This window comes from Hemitrygon akajei, chromosome 10, assembly GCF_048418815.1.
Source record: "Hemitrygon akajei chromosome 10, sHemAka1.3, whole genome shotgun sequence".
NCBI classification, from domain to species: Eukaryota; Metazoa; Chordata; class Chondrichthyes; order Myliobatiformes; family Dasyatidae; genus Hemitrygon; species Hemitrygon akajei.
In genome coordinates, this window is record NC_133133.1 from 49,487,456 (window position 1) to 49,506,495 (window position 19,040).

General features: G+C 40.9%; 1 protein-coding gene across 1 annotated transcript in view; it reads right to left on the reverse strand.

Annotated features, from left to right (window-relative positions):
- Positions 1-351: 351 nt before the first annotated feature.
- The window catches only part of LOC140734368 (uncharacterized), a 50,149-nt gene continuing 31,460 nt past the window's right edge, over positions 352-19,040 (reverse strand). Inside the window, exons 2-5 of the mRNA XM_073058236.1 lie at positions 17,755-17,850; positions 13,149-13,280; positions 5,346-8,675; positions 352-3,845 (exon numbers count right to left, since the gene is read on the reverse strand). Of these exons, the coding sequence (XP_072914337.1) occupies positions 3,666-3,845; positions 5,346-8,675; positions 13,149-13,280; positions 17,755-17,850 (3,738 nt within the window). The 3' untranslated portion in view covers positions 352-3,665. The remainder of the gene's footprint in view (positions 3,846-5,345; positions 8,676-13,148; positions 13,281-17,754; positions 17,851-19,040) is intronic.

The window sequence follows — 19,040 nt, forward strand, 5'->3', positions numbered from 1 at the left end:
AACACAAGTGCTCCACAAAGCAGCAAACCAATTGGGTTCCAGGGTTTTCTGTTTATATTTCAGATTTCCTCCATGTGCAGTTTTTAAAAATTTATTTTGTAATAAGTGGGTAGAAGGCAAAAGTAAAGTGGGGAGGGGAATGGTGAGCACATTGGTCTGAGTGTACAGCTGACATGGAATATACACAAATACGTGTTTTATTTTGAAAAACTTGAACAATCTGACTTGATTTTTTTTCTAGCATTTTCTGTTTTCGGTCCAATACACACAGACAGATGAAATGGTCAGTTTCTATATTTATGTAAATATAAATTAGGGTTCCATATACAAAGTAAATTGCAGAAAATTTACTTTATTAAAAAATGCAGGGCATAATTTCAAAATTTTTAACACATTCTATTTTGTATCTAAAGATAAAAGTAGAAAAAATACTGCTGTGTTTTACAGTCCTTGAGAAATCATCTTCAACCTGGATCAAGATAGAGCAACATCTTTCTCTGCGACACAGTGCACATTCTCATACAGAAGGAGAATGACTGGATTATGTTCATTCACCTACTGTTTTTAATGTAACAGCTGAACTGCACATGCAATACTTAAACTAAAACAGATATAATTAAGGAGTGGAAATATACATAACAAACCTAGTAAATCCAAACTAAACAAAACCTTCTGAAAGTTGTAGAGGACACAGCTCCCAACCACATGTTAAAATCCAGTTGGAAAAATCATGCAACACACGCAAAATGCTGGAGGAATCCAGCAGGCCAGGCAGCGTCTATGGGAAAAAATACAGTCGATGTTTTGGGCCGAGGATCTGCAGATTCTCTCTTGTTTGGAAAAATCCATGCTTGGTGTAACAGGATTCTAATTGTCTGGCCTGTGATGAAGCAAGTAGTGGAACAGGTCTGTCCTGCCTTTACGTTGAAAGGCTTATGACTTTTAATGTTGGAAAGATTTGTCTGAAAAGGAGGAAGCAGCAGGGAACAAACTAATATTATAATTAAAAGCATTCATTAAGACCTCTGGTCTAAGATTCCTGATCTTCTGTATACTTCAGTGCTTACAAATTTAAATGAATATTTCTTTAAAGTTTTCTTGTACTGTATTTGGCCACCACTGAAGAAGTCCTGTTCTTCAGCAGAGGATTTTCATCGTCTTCCAAAATCATGTGGAAGCATTTTATTCTTCTACTAACCCATGGTAACTTTGCAGGTTTACAAAACATCCAGAGTGTGTTCCTTCTACAGTAATCTCAATTATAAAATGTCTCCATGAAATACACTGATTTTCCTATTTATAAACATAATACTGATAAACATTGTCCTCTCTGCTGAAATTGACACTAAGCAAGGCACAGTTCCAAAGGTATTAATATTTATGGGTTAAAGCATGAAAAGGCATTGAAGATCTTTGTTGAGAAGTTCATACACAAGAGATGTATTTTTGTAGCATTGACACATGGTATTCTGAATTTGGGGTTCATCAACAGAATGATACAAAGTACAGCTCATTAGTGCTACAGATCATGAGTAGACATTAGTCTTTACTCAGGGTTCATGAGTCTACACTCTTCAGAGACCCATAGATACAAACGTTTGTAGTTAGGAACGCTGCTTTTTGCATAATCTGAGAATAGTGGGGCTAATGTAATATCCTATTTCCACTAACAAGGCAAACTAATTCAGTACAGCTTGGGGCTTGAAGGGCTTAGTTTAACAGTCCATTAGTCATTGGAGGGAGCTTTGCTGAGTAACATAATGGTGTGTTTCCAAATCTAAATGGTGTGAAGGCAAAAGGCTTATACATTCACCAGTCACTTGGACAAGATTACTTTGAGGTAAATGTCAAGGCATAATCATTATATTCAGCTTGTAGAAGATGATAACTTGCACTTATATTGTGCCAGATTCTGGAATGACACAAAATAAATCTACAGCTATCAGAAAATTAGTTATTAATTGACAAGTGGAACAAAATGACTAAGGGTTAAATGTAATAGACTACTAATTCATTGTGTTTGTGTTTCTTTAGGAGTCAAGACCAGGCCCTCTCTTTTCCTGAGACATTAGTGACATAAATTTGCATGTGCAAAGTAATATCAAATTTAAGGCCAATTCTAATCTTAGAAGAGCGGTAAACAGTAAGGAGAGCTGTAATGTCTGGAAGAAAAACAAAGGAATAAGTAAATGGCAAAACATGAACCAGATGGAAATCATTTCAGAGAGGGATGAAATTACATAAATAAAAAAGAGAAACTATATAGATAGTAAAGGATGATATTTAAAACTTTAAAATTCTAAAGTGTGTGCAGGAAATTGGTATAAATATTCATAAATCCTTTATATAAGACCATAAGACCGTAAGATATAGAAGCAGAAGTAGGCCATTTGGCCCATCGAGTCTGCTCCGCCATTCAATCATGGGCTGGTCCAATTCTTCTAGTCATCCCCACTCCCCTACCTTCTCCCCATATCCTTTGATGCCCTGGCATCCATATAGATGCAGTCACTATTTGAGTACATTGGATCCTAGGCTTCATAATTAAAGGCACAAAGTGCATACGCAGAAAAGTGACTGAACCTGCAAGTTAGTCTACAATTGGGGCAGTGTATTCAATTCTGTTCCCACATTTTGGAAAGGATGTGGAAGTCCCAGAGTGGGTGCAGAAGATACAATAATAGATCCAAGGGTGAGAATTAAAGATTAGAAATGGAAAATGATTGCAATGGAGAAATTGTAGTTGTTTTTCTTTGAGCACAGTAGATGAGAGGAAATATGACACAGGCACACAGTAACATGACTGGCTTAGACCTGGAAGTAAAGCTGTTATCTAAATTATAGGACAAAGATTTAAAATTGAGCAAAAAAAAATACCAGGAGGATATAAATTTTTTTTCACCACTCAGAAAGGGGCTGAGATCTAGAACTCACTGAGTTCTAAATTTATCAGTGTCTTTAAAAGGGAACTGGATAAGCATATTGGAGATAATAGTTGCAGGGCTGGGGGAAAGAGCAGGGGAATAGAACTCAGGGTTGCCCCTTTAGGAGATAGTGTGGACACAATTGACTGAATAGTCTCTTTCAGTGCTGTATTCAAAACAGCAACACTAACAGTAGGAATAAAAAACTATTTGGGAAATGTGATTATTCGCATTTCAATTATCTTTGTCCTTTCAATATAATGAATGGAGCTGAGAGAAAATGTGTAGCTAACAGTATGAAGGAGAGGTGGTCATGGTAGCGGTGGAAGGAGAAGATCATGGGATGAAATTAATCTTTTGTTGTGGGAGGAAGTGAGGAGATGATGAGGTGGCAAGGTTCATGAAATGATTTGAATCAGAGACATAGCATGCAGATGCAGGCAATGCTGTTGCATCTCCTCATTCCTCGCTACAGACTAGCATTTGGTAGAGTTGATCTGGAACCAGATCACGTGCATAAAATTAAACAGATTCCACCATAGTAATTTAAATTTTTATAAAAACATTGTACTTTCCTTCATTATAACTTGTTGATCATGACAGTCAGAGGACTGTGGGGTGGGGGTAATGAAATTTACAGATTATTTCCTTTCCATGCCTTCCAAATGCAAGTTGATCCTCAGGAACATTGAATTTACTAGAAAAGGTGATTGTGCATAATTTTCTCACTAAAACCAAGCCTTAGCTGGAGGCACTGTGCAGTTTACTGCAAGCCTCAATGCCATACAATGGTTCAAGGAGGTAGTCGAAGAGTGTTGTATTGGCTGCTTTCTGGTTACTTTCACAGAAGGCTAGCACAGCACAGAGGAGGTCTCCCACAGTCCATTCTTCCTCTTCAGCTAATGTCAACAGAGTGGGGAACTGGAACAGACAAAGAAATTACTGACATTAGTTAATGGACAAGTAGTTTTCCAATTAAGTGCCTAAGACACTATTGTTTCAATACTAGTGATTACTCTCATATCAAAGCAACATCTCCAAGCGTCATTGATTAAAAGTGCAGATACTGTCTAAAAGCTTTATGGATGTAATGGGTAAACTAGATAATGGAGAGAATCAGTGCTGTAGGTTAACAGTTTCCATAGCAACAATCTGCTGGAGGAATTCAGCAGGTTGAGCAGCATCAGGGAAGGAATTGTCAATGTTTTGGGTTGAAACTCTCATCAGGTCAGTTTCTATTTCTGGTCTGAGTACATATGTAGTGCCAAGCTTCTGTAGGAGAAACAGTTAAAACAACACAAAAATATTACAACTCCAGCAACTGTTCAGATAAATTCAGATACTCTGCCTGTGTCCACAATCGGATATGGTCTCAAAGATGAAATATTAGTGTTTTACTGGAGTGATAAACTGCAGACACTGTAAATCTGAACAAAAACTGAAAATGCTGGAAGCACTCGGATGAGTAGGGAGAGAAACAAGTGTAAGTGTTTTCAGTCAAGGGTCCTTTGTCATTACTGGAAAAGTGATAAGACAGGCAAGGGAGGGGGAGAAGGCAACAGAACAACTGTCTGTTATATGTCACAGCTGAAAATTATCACGGTAATGACCTGCATTTGGAGACTGAAAAGGAAAGGGAGACAAATTGAAATGAAAAGATAGCTACATCTATTACAGAAAACAGTCATGCATAATTATTAAAATAAGTCCCGAGGGCTGTAACATGTCTAGTTAGAAGAAAGATGGACAAAACTGGAGGAGAAAACATGAGAGAGAGTGTGTGCAAGAAATCAAACCAGCTATCATAGCTTTTAGTGGCTAATGGTAAAAGTACTGAGTAGACCTTTCTGCTTCCTAACATAGGAACAGCTGCAGATTAGAAGGGAAAGGAAAATGTTAAATGTTAACATCACCCCAAAAATATACTCTGGATTGGAAAGCATGAAATAACCTTTAACTTCTAAATGACTTGTGATATTTATTCATCACCTTGTTGGCAATAACAGTTAATGTTTTTAGAGCACATATTCAGTTGGAAATAGTCACATTTCATGTTGACTATATTTCCAGCATCTTTGATTGAAGTGATACCACTCCATTACTTCTGGTGTTTACAGTGTGGTTTCCAATAAAAGGACAAAGAAAATTAATGCTTTGCAGCTATTCCATTGTGTTCATATGTATTGTATATGCCTTTTGTTATACTATAACAGAATCTGTGTGATTATGGATTGTTCTGCATATTTCATATTTCCAGCAGCTGCAGCATTTTGCCTCTAGATTTTCCTTGAATGTATTATTTTTAGCTTTGCTCAATCATTGTGTTAGAATCAGATAATTAATTCACACTTACTCAAATTAGGCTACATAATTTGCAGAGTCTAGGGAATAAATTTTAAGTCCCCAGTTTGCACAGCTTACCTGTACAAAGTCCTCACTTGAATTTTTTATATGAATCTTGGAGACATTGAGCTGGGAGGCTGTTGCCCATTGTAGCATTGCTTGTACCTGAACATTGACAGTTGTAGATGCAGAGTTGAAGTTTACCAACAAAAGTTCAATTGGCTTTGTAGATAAGAAGCTGTGATGTTCCATTTCTTCAGAGTCTTCCTGGTCTTCACTACACTGCTTTAAAGCAGCCATTGATTGATTTGAATTTTCTTGTGGCTGTTTTGTTGATGAATCGCTGGCATATTCAATTACATTGAGTCCTTGAAATTTAGTGTTCAGAATTAAGGGAACGTGCTCTTCTTTGTCCTTGAACAATTCTTCTGTCTGTGCTTTCTGCTGGTCCTCTAGACTCTCTTCCGAGCTGCGGGAAACAGAAAGCGCATTTCTGTGCAAGTCAACAGTCCTTTGAGAATGTGTTCGTTCCTCTAGTCTAGGACTACAGTGCCTACAAACATCAGCCATGGAAGAATTCAGTATAGTTTGTGTTAAGCTTTCAGCATATGTTTTGTTTAACTGTTTGTGTTCTGGATCCTTCATCATTGGCTCTGTTAATTCCAAGGTGGAGGATTTTTCTTCATCATTACTAATGGGCTTGGAGTTGAGGTTGAGCAATGCATCCTGATCTTTATGTGGACGTGATCTTTCCTTCATTTGTTCATATAAACTTACTTTCATTTCTACCTGACTGAAACCACTCCAATTCTCTCCAGCGAATTCTTCACTCTCCATTTTTACAAGTGGTTGCTTATATGGGCACTGGCTGCTGAAAGATCTTGCACTGCTGTCATTCTTACAATTTGTTACATCAAGAGGGCGTGTAGTGCCAATTCCACAAGCTGTCCCTTGACTTCCTGCCACTTGCTCCTCCCGGCTAAATACAGGGTCACTGTCCTGAGCTGCAGCTTGGCTGTTTGCCTCAGATATGATTGTCTCCAGTGATGGTTCGATAAACTGCTGCTCTTCATTGTCAGTGAGAATAGGATTCTCCTCAATGCCCCTGACTGTAGGATCAATGTTCTGAAATACTTCTGCAGCGGGCACAGGATCCACATAACCTTCAGATAAGCTCACAGTGCTGGCGTATTGGGCTGGCTGCAACTGATACTGAGTTTTAAACAGGTGGAGGGCAGACTGTACCACTCTTTGCACCAAGTCTTCAGACATGGAGCTTAGCTGCTTGATATAACGTGAATGCTTACAGTCTTTGTTTTCATCCCCTTTCCTCTCCACCTTGTGCTCCCCACATTCAAGTAATTCAATTTGCTTCAGAAAATTGATGACAGAATTAATGATTTCCTGTGTTAGTCTGTCAATATATTCCCACAATTTGTTTTCTGTTACAAGTGGAAAACTGGCTCGGTTTTTATCCCCATTGTTTTCACTTGGAATCCTTTGAGGTTCCAGAATGGCTACATCAGAAGCTTGCAGGTTCAGTTTTTCCACAGTGTGGCTCTTCAGCTGGCTATCATTGCCGAATGTAACACTGGGACTGTTCTGCTCATTAGGGTTTTTAGAATCAAAGCTCTTTCCTACAATACCACACATAACTTGTGCAGATGAAAAGACAATGCCAGATACTAAATTACTGAAGTAGTCTTGCATCTTATTCTCATCAGTGCACAACCCCTCTGTCGGTTCACTTCCTGAAGCTGGAAATTCCTGCAGTACATTTTGCAGCCTTTCGTCATCTGGCACCTCAGAAGTCCCTGTAGTGTCTTTTCCGCTAAACTCTTGAGACAGCGATCGTATCAGCTTTCTCATAAATTCAGCCTTATCCTCTCTCCCATCTTTAGGCAGGCAAAAATTGACAATTTCCTTTGGAGTTGGTGGAGGGGGTGAGGGAAGGAATTCTTTAGCTAAACCTCCCTTGAGCTTTCTAGTAAAACTCCTCCTCTGACTGCCTGTGAGCTGTGGCTTCAGTGGTGTTGGTGGTGGTGCATCAGGATAGTCCAATGATGCCTTCTTGGTGAGCCCAAGTTTGTCACACATGAGTTTCTCATAGTCTTGATTATCTGCTTTTTCTTTGTCAAATGCTGATAAATGTCTTTCGCCCTCCACAGATGAATCAAAAGACTGTTGTGTTAAAGTTGCAACCTGTTCACTAGCTATTAATGGGCTTACTCCAATACATAATGACTTTGGTGTAGTTCTTCCAAGATGATTAAGTTCATGTGCATCAATGTCAGATTGTGACAACTGAATCTCTGAAAGGTCCAAAGAATTTCCTCCATGTGATTCCAAGTGGCCAAGGTGTGAATGCTTACTTTCCTCTTCAAATACCTCCACGTTGTGACTTATCGCCTTTCCCTCCCAGTTTGCTCTCCTGGTGCCATCAGAAATTACTTCCTGGGTCAGCCTCAGTGCATAATTCTCCACAACAGGAAGCACCATTGTACGTGGTTTCCCTGAAGAGCTGGCGTTTATTGTCCTTGAAACATCATCAAGGTGGTTTTCCCTTTCAATCCCAATCTCTTGAAGAGATTTCTGAATAATATTGGAAGCCTCTCTACTTGCTAGGAAGCCTATGCCACATGGGACGGCATATCTACTCTCACATTCCAGAACGACATGGTTCCTCTCTGACTCTATTGGTTTGCTTGACTTTAAATAATTGTGTGATGATTTAAGAGACACATCAACATCCGGAAACGTTTGATTCAAATGAGAACTTGGGATAACATCACAAGAAGACATCGCGAAAGAAAATTCACTTTCAGTGCATGTCCAGACCTCAGACTGTGTCACCTCCATATAATCAGGCTTAGACCCCTGAGGAACATTGTTCTTGTTCACTGAACTAAGTACCTCGTCGGACATCCGCCCGGCAAAAGTGGATAGCTTTTCCAAAAATTGTGATCCAGAGGGTGGCAGAGGATTGGAAGGTGTTCCCAGGTCCACATTGGTTGCCTCACATGATGACTGAATGCTCTCTGGTGGATAACATACTACAGGCTGCACAGGACCAGATAAACTTTGAACTAAATTCTGCTGACACGGCTGCTCTGACGTTGGAAGGGGTGGAATATCAGCTGGAGGAACCGCAGCATCAGGAAAACAAGCTTCAACACCTGGAGCAGAAAGGTTTGTTCCCTGAGCAGTGATGGCATCAGAAGGAGAAATCTCAGCAGTGGGAATGTACTCTGGTTCCTCGATACTCCGAATGCCGACGTTAGCAAAATGCTGGGTCATGGCATGGATGGCATGCTGGAATCCCAAAGCGTACTTCCTGAGGCTGGACATCATAGAGCCAGGGCCGTGGCTGGCAGAGGGTGAGAGGCACATCACTCCTTCCGATGAACTCTGTTTTCAAAACATACAACAGCAATTGATTTAACAAAGAAAAAGTGAATATAGATTCTGATCAAAATTTAAAACACCAGCAGGAGAGGCTCCAGCTCTGCTGCCGTATCCTCTCTGCAATTCTGCACAAATTGTCTGGGGCAGTAAAGCCTTTAGGTGAATAATCAACGGCCCAGATGTTGGGTTAAAAATGATGAATGCATAAAGATCGAGAGTCTGATCCTGCGGAGGTAAAATGTGGAAATCCCAAAGGTCTTTTTAAATGCCCCAAACTATTTGCTACTTGCAATTCAGCAGAAAAACCCATGAAAAGTGGCTGTATTAACTCTCTTGCTGACCATCAAAAATGCCAGAAAAGTGTAAAGGTAGTTGTAATGTGAGTGAGCACTTTTCATACCACTGTGAAAAGTGTAATATCTACCAAACATTCTTGTCCTAAAACAATGCCTTTGCAAATAAGAAATCTTATTCTTCGAGATTTATTATTAGAGCTTCTATTGTTTTATTGCTTTCCCTTTCCCCTAAAAGCCCACTTTTATTTCCCGTATTTTGCGTGGGAAACTGCGGAGGTGATCGATAGGAGCTACAGGGAGGTAGTCACACCTAGGTTGCAGGAGGCAGGTGAATGAGTGACTGTTGGGAGAGGGAAGGGAAATAAGCAGACAGCACAGAGTAACCCTGTGACTATTCCCCTCAATAACAAGTACACTGTTTTGGATACTATTATGGGGGTGGGGGGGGGAGGAGCCTCAGCGATCAAGTCTCTGGCACCGAGTCTGGTGCTGAGGCTCAGAAGGGAAGTGGGAAGAGGAGGAATGCAGTGGTGATGGGAGATTCCATAGTCAGAACAGTGGATAGAAGAGTCTGTGGATGCAATAGAGAAACACAGGTGGTATGTTGTCCTTCCAGGTGCCAGGGTCAGGGATGTCTCAGACTGTGTCCACGAGGTTCTAAAGGGGGAGGGGGAGCACCAGTTGTCCTGGTACATATTGGTACCAATGACACAGGAAGGAAAAGAGTGGAGGTCCTAAAGGGAGAATTTAGAGAGCTTGGTAGGAAGCTGTAAAGCAAGGCGTCCAGGGTAACGAACTCTGTACTTCCACCTGTTCCATGCCCCAATAAAGGCAAAGCAGGATGATCTGGCAGATGAATGCGTGGCTGAAGATCTGATCTGGGGTTTCAGATTGATGGATCGCTGGGATCTTGTGGGGAAGGTATGACCTGTACAAAAGGGACAGGCTACACCTGAACCTGAAGGGGACAATATCCTTGCGGACAGGCTTGCCAGAGCTCTTGAGGAGGGTTTAAACTAATTTGGCAGAGGGATGGGAACTGGACTGATAGGGCTGAGGGTAGGGATGTTGGTTTACAAGCAGAGGTAGTCTACAGTGAAACTGTGAGGAAGGACAGCCAGATGACAGGGCAAAATTGCAGTCAGTGGGATGGACTGCAGTGTAAAAGGGGTCAAAACTGAAAAGGGTGACAAATACAGGGCTGAAGGTGTTACATTTGAATGCATGCACTATAGAAATAAGGTAGATGATCTGGTAGCACAGTAGGAGGTTAGCAGGTATGGTGTTGTGAGTATCACAGAGTCACGGCTGAAAGACAATTGTAGTTAGGAGCTTAATATTCAAGGATACACAATCTATTGAAATGATATACAGGGAGGCAAAGGAGGAGGAGTGGCTCCACTGGTAAAAAAAAAATGAAATCACATAGAAGAAAGTGACATAGGATCAGAAGATGTAGAATCCTTGTGGGTAGAGTTAAGAAACTGGTGTGAGATATTTACAAGCCTCCGCTCCTATGTCTCATAAATTACTATTTCCCTTTCACACGTAAATTTCTATTCTTAAATAATAAACATTTACTTCCTGGTTTAGACCACTAGTGTGAGTGTTCAAAATAGGATTATTCAGAAAGATACATTGCTACCGGCCCTGCATACACATACCACACTTTCCCTGAAGAGGGCGCCATGCTATATATGATCAAGATGATCAAGGAAACGGAGGCTCAACGTCATACGCAGCTGAAGAATTAATCAACAGTGCATGTACACCTTTATTCAGTCAAATGAAAATTGCTAACCATTATATACTGTTTATTTTGAAACAGTCAATTGTTAAATAGACAGAGTTACTACTGAAATAAGAGTTCATCAAAAAAATTCTCAACAGTGTTGCATTCCTTTCATTTAAAGCAATTGTAATTTCATCAACTAATCCACACAGAATTCAAGCAACATATACAAAATGCTGGAGGAACTCTACAGGCCAGTCAGCATTCATGGAAAAGAGAAAACAGTTGACATTTTGGGCCAAGACCCTTCATCATACCCAAAACGTCAACTGTTTACTCTTTTACTCAATTGAAGTTCAGGCCGTGACCTTTCATCAGGACTGGAAAGGGCCAGTAGCCAGGATAAGGTAGGGATACAAGCTGGCTTGTGATAGGCGAGACCAGGTGAGGGAGAAGGTCAATGAAGTAATAAGCTTGGAGGTGATGGGTGAAGAAGTAAAGGGCTGAAGAAGGAGGCATCTAAAAGGAGGACAATGGAATGGAAGGAAGAAAACCAGAGGTAGATGATGGACAGGTGAGTAGAAGAGAAGGGGTGAGAGGGTAACAGAATAGGTAATGAAAAAGGAAAAAATGGGAAGATGGGAAGTAATTACCAGAAGTTAGAGAAATTAATGTTCATGCCATCATGTTGGAGGCTACCCAGATGGAATATAAGGTGTTGCTCTTCCAAACTGAGTTTGGCATCATCTTGGCAATAGACGATGCTATGACAGACATGTCAGAATGGGAATGGGAAGTAGAAATGAAATGGGTAAACACTGGGAGTTCCTGCCTTTTGTGGTAAACACAATGGAGCTGTTTGACAAAGCACTCTTCCAATCTACCTCAGGTGTCACTGATGTAGAGAAGACTGTACCAGGAGACTAGATAAGATAGATGACTCTAACAGACTTGCTGGTGAAGTGTCGCCTCACCTAGAAGAACTGTTTGAGGTTCTGAATGGTGGTGAAGGAATAGGTATGACAGCTGGTGTAGCACTTGTTAAATTTGCAGTGATATGTCACAGTGGGGAGATCAGTGGACAAGAGAGTCACATAGAATCACCCACCCACCTTCACATATCACTTGCCAGATTACTCCTTCCTTTCCCCCCATCTTCTTATTTTGTCTTTTACCCCCCCCCCCTTTTTTGAGTCCTGATGAAGGGCCTCAGCCCTAATTTATTCCCCTCCATTGATGTTATGTCACTTGCTCAGTTCCTCCACCATTTTGTGTGTGTTCCTTAAGATTAACAGCATCTGCAGAATCCCTTGTGTTTATGAGTGGCATTTGTTCAACCACTGGTAACCCTTAGTCTGTTTAAAGGGGCTAATTCAGCTGGACCATTCTAGCTGGTTTCTTTTTAATATTTCCAAAAGCAATCAGGTACCACATCTAATTGGAGTTGCATCTACATCATTGCAACTACAAAGACATATAACAAAACAGAAATTTGTAATAGAATTTAAATAACCAGTGAAATCATTTGACTTGACTACAATGGTAATAATTATTTTTCACATTTAAGTGCTGCACCAACAAAGACTGATTAAAATACACCAAATTTATGATTGTAATTTTCTTTTTTTTAAAACATCCATTGAATGTGAACCTTACTAGTAATACTAGTATTTACTGCTTATCCCCAATTGCCTTCAAGAACAATATGGTTGGTCACTTGTTGAACTGCTGCAATCCTTGTGGTGAATACTTCTTTCCTTTTTTTTAAATTTAGTCTTCCATGCATTAGATCCACCAACAGTAAATGGAAGGTGGTGTATTTCCAGTTGCAGAGTTTATAAAGAATGGTGCAGTTCTCAAAGGCAATTAGGGAAGAGTAATTAACTCTGGGTTGTCAGCAATGGCCACATCCCATAAATGAAAATCCTCTGGTCAAGGTTGGTGTTTTGATTAGTGCTGTCAACGAGGGGGTGGGGGAGGGGTTTGGTGGTTATCTATAATTTAGAATAGTGGATTAGGTGTCAAATAAGTAAAATCTTGTGTCCTGGATTCTGTTGAATTTTTGATGTGTTGCTGGTGTAACATTCCCCTAAACAAATGGAGAGTTTTCTGTCACGTACTTGATACAGTTTAGACAGCACCAAGTCTGCACCTTTCTTTCTAGATTCTCTCTGCTTGTGGCTTGCTGGAGAACAGAGACATTGAACTTCAGCAATGATGTCTTTCAGAGCACGAGTGAAAAAAAAAAGGCAGTATTATATTGTCCTGTATCTCCACGCTTATTTCTTCATTCAAAAAGTTGAAGGTTGATCTTTTATTTTAATGTCCCTTATCCTCTGAATCCCTTAAAATCTAATAATCTCAGACTGGAATATACTCAACAACTGAGACCTTTAGGGAGAGAATACCCTTTAAGGAGGGAGGCTTTACATTGGCTCCGGGCTTTACCTGCAACTCATCTGTCGTCTCAGATTGCTGCTGTCGTAGGCCTTTGATTAAAATGACATCATCTTCCTTTAGCTGCTGCATTTGGATAGATTCCATCAGATCATTGAGTTCAGGATAATTGGCAGCCACTTCCTATTATGAGAAAGTACAAAGTACCAAATTATAGTCATAGAAAGGCGGGGATAGGAATTTAGTGTTCAATTTCATTTCAACATACACTTCCTGCTTTATACTTGAAATGTTCCACAGTGAGAATTCACATCTTTAAATGTCTTTCTATAACATTCCAAGCTGCATCACAGTGAAAATTGTAGTTATATCAATATACTGTAGGATCACTCAGTCCCATAAACAGCTGTCTGGTTGCCCAGTACACTGGCAAATAAAACCTGTTTGCAGAGATGATTGTTTCATGATAAACCTAAGATGACAAGACATAGCATCAGAATTAGGCCATTTGGCCCATCAAGTCCACTCCGCCATTCAATCATAGCCAGTGCTTTTTTTTTCCCTTCCTTAGCCCCACTCCCCGGCCTTCTCCCCTTTGGCAACCTTTGATGCCATGCCCAATCGAGAACCTCTCAATCTCTGCCTTAAATACACCAAACAACCTGGCCTCCACAGCTGCCTGTGGTAACAAATTCCACAAATTCACCACCCTCTGGCTAAACATCTCTGTTTTAAATAGACACACCTCTATCCCGAAGCTGTGCCCTCTAGTCCTAGACTCCCCCACTATGGGAAACATCCTTTCCACATCTACTCTGTCTAGGCCTTTCGACATTCAAAAGGTTTCAATGAGATCCCCCCCCTCATCCTTCTGAATTCTAGCAAGTACAGACCCAGAGCCATCAAATGTTCCTTGTATGATAACCCTTTCATTCCCAGAATCATCCTTTGAACCATCTCCAATGCCAGCACAACTTTTCTTAGATAAGGAGCCCAAAACTGTCCATGATACTGAAGGTGAGTCCTCACTAGTGCCTTTTAAAGCCTCAGCATCACATTCCTGCTCTTACATTCTAGACCCCTTGAAATGAATGCTAACATTGCATTTGCCTTCCTCATCACTGATTCAACCTGCAAGTTAACCTTTAGGGTGTTCTGTACAAGGTCTCCCAAGTCACTTCGCATCTCAGATTGTTGGATTTTCTCCCCATTTAGAAAATAGTCTGCACATTTATTCCTTCTACCAAAGTGCATGACCATGCACTTACAAACATTGTATTTCATTTGCCACTTTCTTGCTCATTCTCCTAATCTGTCTACGTTCTTCTGCAGCCTTCCTGTTTCCTCACACAACCTGCCCCCTCCACCAATCTTCATATCATCTGCAAACTTGGCAACAAAGCCATCTATTCCATTATCTAAATCATTTATATACAGCATAAAAAGAAGCAGTCCCAACACCGACCCCTGTGGAACACCACTAGTCACTGGCAGACGGCCAAAAAAGGATCCTTTCATTCCCACTTGCTGCCACCTACCAATCAGCCAATGCTCTAACTATGCTAGTAACTTTCCTGTTGTACCATGGCTCTTAACTTGGTAAGCAGCCTCATGTGTGGCACCTTGTCAAAGGTCTTCTGGAAGTCCAAATATACTACATCCACTACATCCCCTTTGTCTATCCTATGTGTAATTTCCACAAAGAATTTCAACAGACTTATCAGGCCAAATTTCCCCTTAAGGAAACCATGCTGACTTTGTCCTAGCAAACACTAGGAAATCTGCAGATGCTGGAAATTCAAACAACACACACGAAATGCTGGTGGAACACAGCAGGCCAGGCAGCATCTATAAGGAGAAGCACTGTTGACGTTTCCGGCCGAGACCCTTCGTCAGGACTAACTGAAAGGAGAGATACTAAGAGTTTGTCCTATCTTGTCCTGTGTCACCAAGTACTCCATAACTCAACCTTTACAATTGACTGCAACAACTTTCCAACCATTGAGGTCAGACTAACTGGTATATAATTTCCTTTCTGTTGACTCTCTCCTTTCTTAAAGTGTGGAGTGATATTTGCAATTTTCGAGTTCTCAGAGTACAATGATTCTTGAAAGATCATTACTATTACCTCCACAATGTCTACTGCTAATTCTTTCAGAACCCTAGGATGCAGTTCATCTGGTCTAGATGACATATGTACCTTTAGGTCTTTCAGCTTTTTGCACACCTTCTCGCTTGTAATAGTAACTGCACTCATGTCTCTTCCCTCATACCCTTTAACATGTGGCACACTGCTGGTGTCTTCCATAGTGAAGACTGATGCAAAATACTCACTTAGTTTATCTGCCATCTCCTTGTCCCCTGTTACTATTTCTCCAGCCTCATTTTCTAGTGGTCATATATCCACTTTCTTTTAAAAAAAAAATTATATACTTGAAAAAGCTTTTTCTATCTACCTTGATATTGTTTGCTAGCTTGCATTCATATTTCATCTTTTCCCTCCTGATGATTCTTTTAGTAGCTTTCTGGAGGTTTTTAAAAGCTTCCCAATCCCCTATCTTCCTGCTAATTTTTGATTTGTTGCATGCTCTCTCTTTTGCTTTTACCCTAGCTTTCACTTCTCTTGTCAGCCACGGTGTGCTATTTTGCCACTTGAGTATTTCTTTGTTTTTGGAATATAGCTATCCTGCTCTTTCCTTGTTTTTCCCAGAAACGCATGCCGTTGCTGCTCTGCTATCATCCCTGCCAGCACCTCCTTCCAAATTACTTTGCCAACTCCTCTCTCTCATACCACAGTAATTTCCTTTACTCCTCTGAAATACTGTTCCATCAGACTTTACTCTCTCCCTATCAAATTTCAAGTTGAACTCAATCAAATTGTGATCAAGTTCCTTTATCTTATGTTCCTTAACCACCTCCGGTTCGTTACATAACACCCGATCCAGTACAGCTGATCCCCTAGTACGCTCAGCGACAAACTGCTCTAAAAAGCCAGCTTGTAGTCATTCAACTAACTCACTCTCTTCAGATCCATTACCAAACCGATTTTTCCCAATCTACCTCCATGTTCAAATCTCCCATGACTATCATAACATTGCCCTTTTGACACACTTTTTCTATTTCCCATTGCAATCTGTAGTCCACATCCCAGCTATTGTTTGGAGGCCTGTATAAAACTACCATCATGGTCCTTTTACCTTTGCAGATTTTCAACTCAAACCACAACAATACAAAATCTTGCGATCCTATGTCACATCTTTCCAATGACTTGATGCCATTCTTTACCAGCAGAGACACACCTCCCCCTCTGCCTACCTTCCTATCGCTCCGATACAATGTGTAACTTTGGAGATTCGGCTCCCAACTACAACCATCCTTCAAACACAATTCAGTGATGGCCACAATCCCATACCCAACAATCTGTAAAAGCACAATATCATCCACCTTATTTCTTATAATATTGAGTAGAACAGTTGTTTACCTCACATTAACTTCTTCAAATAATGCCACAGTTTAATATCTGAGAAGCAATCTTTCACAGTACTGCACTCTTCTCAATAATCTATTGAACGCTGCACTTTAAACTACAGTTTTTAAGACTTAGGGGTGTATCAAATCTTTGCATATAAAATGCTCAGAATGCATTTCTCTGTACTATAGGTTTTACTTTTGTTATTTAATGAACGGAACAACTGGATTTAATACATAATTATATTCTTCAGATAGTCCCTTTTAATCAAGAATGGTTAGATTTCTTTTCAGTTTTGTGAGTTTTGAGTGGCTAATGAAGTCATTGCTGGAACCACAGATCTTCCACAGGTGGGCAGGAGACGGACTGCGGTGGATAATTTCCGAGGTGGTGCACTCTGTCTGCCTCTTAAGCAGAGCATCTGCTTGTTCCTAATGATTAAACCTAATTTTCTCAGTAGCATTCTGACAGTTTCTCCCTCGCTTTGAATAGTTATGGGCCAGGGATTCCCAGGAGTCAGAGGGGTTTGTCATTATTTTTCCCCAAGGAAGATTTGAGCACTTCTCAATCTTGTCAACTGGTATTCTCTTCACAAGATAGAGCTCACCAGCTGCAGCAGGGTAACATGTGCAGAGTGAAACACAGATGCTTGAACTGAAATGCAAGCAGGACACAGAAGCAAACGTCTCACAGACTGCAGCAAGTGAAGTGTGAGTACCCTTGTGAAGCTTTAAAGATGCACTGGTGTCAGGGGAATAGAGGTTCGGGTGGGAGTGGGTGATTGTGTGCAAGCGTATTCACGTTTCGAAACCACTGGTTCTATTTGCATTACAGAGCAGTGTCTTTCCCACAGTACTTCTCATTTCCTTATAACTATCAGAGGCCATCTGGCCCATCAAAACAATGTCACCCCTCACAGCAAACATATCAATTCCTTTCCTCACTTATTCCCCTGTGACCTATACCATTAACTACACCCGATTCCCTCACAAGTCATCTACACCAATCTAGAAAAGTCAATTAACCCATAAACCCACGTGGCTTTGGGATATCAGAGATCTGAGGTAACTGCACTCCCTGCATCGCTACGGGAGGAGTCATCCGTGGCCTGGCAGTGATGATGCAGCATGCTTCCACAGGCTTTCTCCAGCCTTCTGGATGTGGTAATGAAGAGTTTAAGTCACTTACTTCCTTGACAGGCGCTGGAGCTTGTTGCTCGCGGTTATCAACCACAACCTGGCATAGTTTCTTGGTGCTTTGCAGCCAGTTAATTGGATCTGACATCTGGTGGAGCAAGGGTACATGTAAAAGTTATCAGATATGCAGAAAAAAACCTCAAAGTTAAACGTTATTTCTTTCTGAGACATGGGAATGCCAGCATTTTATTACCCATCCCCAACTGCCCTGAAGGGCAAAAGCAGTTGAGAGTTATTCACATCATACAGCAAGTGGAGCAAGGACTGAAGACTTCTTTCACAAAAGGTATTAGTGAACCAACTGAATTTTTACAGTGGCTTTGTAGTCATCTCTGCTGACACTAGCTTTCACTTTAAAGATTCTAGACTTTACTTAAATTAGTATAATTTAAGCTCCCTAGCTGCCATAGTAAAAATGTGAACTTTGAATCTCTTGTTCAGAGTTTTGGTTGCTGGTAACTTAGCCACCATTACAAACTGGTGTATGGTAACACAGCGTAACCAAGGAGCAAGGGGAAGGGTCGGAAGACAGTGGTGAATATTTATCAAGAAAAACTGTAAATTTGGCCATGGGGCATTAGTTATTGGCATCTCACTTGTTATGATACCAGCCCCCTCCTTTGTGAGAATTGCGAGAGCCCTAGTGAAGGGGGGGTCAATGACCCGAGAGAGAGAGCAAGAGAGAGAGAGAGACAGGCTGAATGGACACAGGAAATGGAAAGACATTCCACTGGGACAAAAGCTGGTGACTGTGGCATTGTTCTCAGGAGACACCTGGGAACTGCAGACGTGCCAACTCGCAGGGACATTGTAAAGCCCTCGGGCAAAGTGGGCTGGTTGAGAGAGAGATTGCATCACCTGCAACCTGATTGACACCTGAGATTCCGTGAGGCAGTATAAAGAAGGGTCTGAAAGAGGACGACCCTCAGACGCACCAAGGAGACACCAAGAAGCACGATAACGCTTCCCGTGGGAACGGGAAGCCATTTTGAAATAAGCCACGTGCGTTAAATTCCGAATGCGGGGTTTGTGGCTGGAACCAACGGAAGATCGCTTTTAACTAACAACGGGGAAGATCGCTCCCCTGATTCCACGGATGTAAACGGCAAGTTTTTCCGTTTTATCTCTCTCTCTCTCCAACACGTGAAACCAAAAGGGAAAAGCCTGCAGACTTCAGAGTGACTCTTTATATTTCCAATTGGACTCAGTATTATACCCTAGACAACGAAAGAGCTTATTTCTGATTGATTATGGTTACACCGGTGTTTTAGATTGAGT